This window comes from Zingiber officinale, chromosome 2A (genome assembly GCF_018446385.1).
Source record: "Zingiber officinale cultivar Zhangliang chromosome 2A, Zo_v1.1, whole genome shotgun sequence".
Classification (NCBI taxonomy): Eukaryota; Viridiplantae; Streptophyta; class Magnoliopsida; order Zingiberales; family Zingiberaceae; genus Zingiber; species Zingiber officinale.
Window position 1 is genome coordinate 110,433,217 of NC_055988.1, and position 3,596 is coordinate 110,436,812.

The 3,596-nt window shown below is 35.5% G+C and overlaps 1 protein-coding gene across 1 annotated transcript; it reads right to left on the reverse strand.

The window, feature by feature from the left end:
• Positions 1-1,327: 1,327 nt before the first annotated feature.
• Positions 1,328-2,596, reverse strand: LOC122041919. The gene is made up of 2 exons (XM_042601800.1): positions 2,021-2,596; positions 1,328-1,586 (listed from the first exon to the last, which is right to left on the reverse strand). Exons 1-2 carry the CDS (start codon positions 2,576-2,578, stop codon positions 1,581-1,583), a joined length of 564 nt encoding a protein of 187 aa, XP_042457734.1. The 5' UTR covers positions 2,579-2,596; the 3' UTR covers positions 1,328-1,580.
• Between the last annotated feature and the right edge of the window lie 1,000 nt (positions 2,597-3,596).

The following is a 3,596-nucleotide window of genomic DNA, read 5'->3' on the forward strand; positions in this document are numbered from 1 at the left end:
TCTGTTCGTAGTGTAACCGATCCTAAGATATAGCACTAAAGAAAATCATGACAGTACATATTTTTATATAAAAAAAGGACATTACCATAATTTAATTTTATGTTTCATCAAAATTAATTAATAAATAGTCCATATTCTTAATAAAATAGTAAATTTTATTTATAATTTTTAGGATAATTTAATATTTTCCTTTTCTTTTCTGTAAAATTTTGATTTCTTGACTTAGTTATATAAGAATTTATATGATTTATTTCTAATTATTGTTAATTTTTTTCTCTTCTCAAGTCTACCTACATCTACTACCAGTGCGATCAACCCGTTTTGAAATGCCTAGGCCAAATCCCTCAACAATAAAATATTCATTTAAGCAATTGGAGCATCGCTTTCTCTCAAACCTCATCTTTTTGAATAACAGAGGGTGGATGTAAATAGAGGAGTACATGCACATGAATATAAATACCTCTATCACCTCTTCAAATCAATTAATTCTATCTAACTTCATGAAAGTTTTGCATGGCTCATGATAATCTATCCAAACGTTCCCTCGGGGCGGTGCGATGATTAAGATATGAGGAATTACCACATGAGGTCTTAAGGTCGAAACTCAGTGTGATCGAGCATAACCTTCCTCATGTCTTAGCCATTTTGCACTAATGGCTAGTAGTAATCATCCGTGATTTACCTCCTCCGTGTTGACCTAGGGACGGATTGACGGGGGCGCTGGGGACGAGCGAATCACCTTTTACCACATGATAATCTATCCAAACGCCCTCCTTTCTTAGGTTTACTATCTATCAAAGAAAAAAATCTTCCTTTCTTAGATCCACTATCTATTAGAGAAAAAATCCTTTACAATTCAATTCACCACAATTGAGTCTCAAGCTTAAGATTTCTGGGATCCGTTCTTAAAGATCCAACCACTGCATTATAACCGGGACAGGTCCACCTTCACAATAGGTATGGATATAACTAGGGGAAATAAAAACACTCTTATTAATATGTCCACCACCATATTAGGAATGAATATAAACGTTGGTACGGATATAAATAGGAGAAATTTAAATACTCATGCATTAGTATGTCCACTACCATATTAGAAATGAATATAAATAGGATAAAATGTCCTCATGTTTTATCACGATATTAGACGACTTACTTTAGATGAGCGATATTCTCTTTTAGTCCAGTAGATATAAATAGGGATTTGAATTACTTTGCCCTCAGATATGGTTTAGTGATAAGAAATAGGATAAATTTAATATACGCCTGTACTTTTTAAGTAATCACGAGGTTGGACCGTCCGCTAAGATAGGGAAACAAATACACATGAACAATCGGACATATTCACGGACACACAATAAGATGCACAGTTATTGTATATACATATTCTCCGAGGACTAAAAAGACATAGAAAACACTACAGGGAGCAAGGAGAGATTGAACCCACGGCAATGGAATGAGCTTGCGTAGCCCTGACTGACGCAGCTGGACGATGCATTTATTCTGAAGATATTACTAGATTATTATTGCACACACATAATGGAAAATCTACAGCAGAAGACTTCCAAATTGTTTCCAGTTTAAACCTGCAAATATGCACAAAATTAATCGATTTAGACAGGAATCAACACAAATAGAAGTTTAAATATTTTCCGTCACAACCACCGGAGAGCTCAAGCAAACATTTTTTTTTAAAAAAAAAAAATCGAGCTCGTAAAAACGAAATCAAACAAAACTTGAATCCGTGTCGGTTCACTTTATGAACAGCTGTACTTGGCTCGACTCGTCCTAGATCCGATGGACAACATGTTGAAAATTTCTTCCAACAAACAGGCAACTAGGCTAGCATAGATTGTGAAGTCAAATCGTTGACAGACACAGAGTAGTTAATCACTGATGAAAAATCCAGAAATGATACGACGAACATGGAAAACACCTAAATCTGATCTAAGTTACCAAATGGATTGGTCGAAGATCAAGCACAAGGGGAAGCAAAACAAGGAGAGAAACCCCAACAGACCTCAGCAGCAGCAGCAAACGGTTCCTCAGATAAGAAGTCGGCGTCGCGGCGGTAGGAGGCCTTCAGCGGGAGCTTCTTCAGGCAATCGGGGACGTCCTTGAACTGCTTCCACGGGAAGGTTTCGGTGAGGAAGCCCACGTTGATCTGGATGGTGTTCGAGTCCTCGTCGGCCTTGATGCTGGAGATTGGGAACCAGACGAAGAGCTTCTTGACCTGGATGCCTTTGATCCCGGAGAGGGAGCCGTACGAGATACGCCCGGTGACGATCTCGTCGTAGTAGACGAGATCGGTGAACTGGACGTAGCATGGGTGCTTGAGCCGGACCTGGAAGGAGCCGTCGTCGGCGAGGGAGTAGTTCTTGGCCGAATTGGGAAGGAGGCCCTTGGGGAAGCCGAACTTCTTGAGGAGATCTTTAGCTCCCGAGGACGCAGCGGCCGAGGAGGTCAGCAGGAAGAGGAAGGCGGCGACGGAGAGGAAGCGGAGGGCGATCGCCATGGTCTTCGCCTCAGGACGACCGTAAACAGATCGAATCCTAACTCTGTGCGGTCGTACCCGCATAGTAGACAAACAGTATCGGACCCCGGATGTCGTTTTTATTCACACTTTTTTTTCAAAATAATTTGTAAAAAAAATATTTCACTTTATTTTTTAAAAAAAAATACTATTAAAAACTGATAATCCAATCCCTCCAAGCCTGTCAATATAATTTGAAAATGAGATCAATCAGGATAGATGATCGCTGTGCATTTCGCACATGTTGAAAAACAATCTCATAATTTATTAAAGTAACATTCCAACGTTTTAAAAATATTATTAGAATTTTAAGATGATCAAAATATCTCATACTATCATTTTATTTTTCAATTATTGTCGTTAATAAAATGAAGATGAGACCAGAATTAAAAATGAGTGGCGGAGGATGTAATATGATAAGATTCTTTAAATTAAAAGACCCTGCTTGTTTACAACCCTTCTTGTTTTAGGTTCAGGTCCAACGTAAACCATTGATTCGAAACAACAAGTATTTTTTTTTAAATATATATTTATTTTTAAAGGTATAGATTTTTTTACAATAAAAACCGATCAGAATTGGCAACTCAAACCGGCAGTTAAAAATATATTTATTTTTAAAAGTTTAGATTTTTTTCAATGAGAATGGTCCTCTCTCATTTGATAATATAATATTTTAATAGTATGATTCAATGTAAATTTATTTATTTATTTTAAAATTTTCAATTAGCATTATTATAAGTTTTTTTTATTAAAGTCAATTTTTCATCCTATTTACTTTAAAATTTTAAATATAGGACTATTCTACTTTAACTAAAGTTAAAAAGTTAAACAGTCAATTTAAAATAGAACCGACCGAACTGATTTAATTAAAATCCAACCGGTTAAATTATATTTATTTATTTACTTATAATTTTTAGGATAATTTAATCGTTTTCCCTATTTTATTTAAGGTTTTAGGTTTCTTAACTTAGTTATATATAATGATTTATACTTTATATTTCTAACATTCTTTTTAGATTTAATAATACAGCTAATTTTTTCCTCTTTTAAATTTCTACATGAT

What these genes read in the sequence shown, in the direction of transcription:
- LOC122041919 (XM_042601800.1), bottom strand. Translation starts at nt 2,578, where the DNA reads ATGCGGGTACGACCGCACAGAGTTAGGATTCGATCTGTTTACGGTCGT.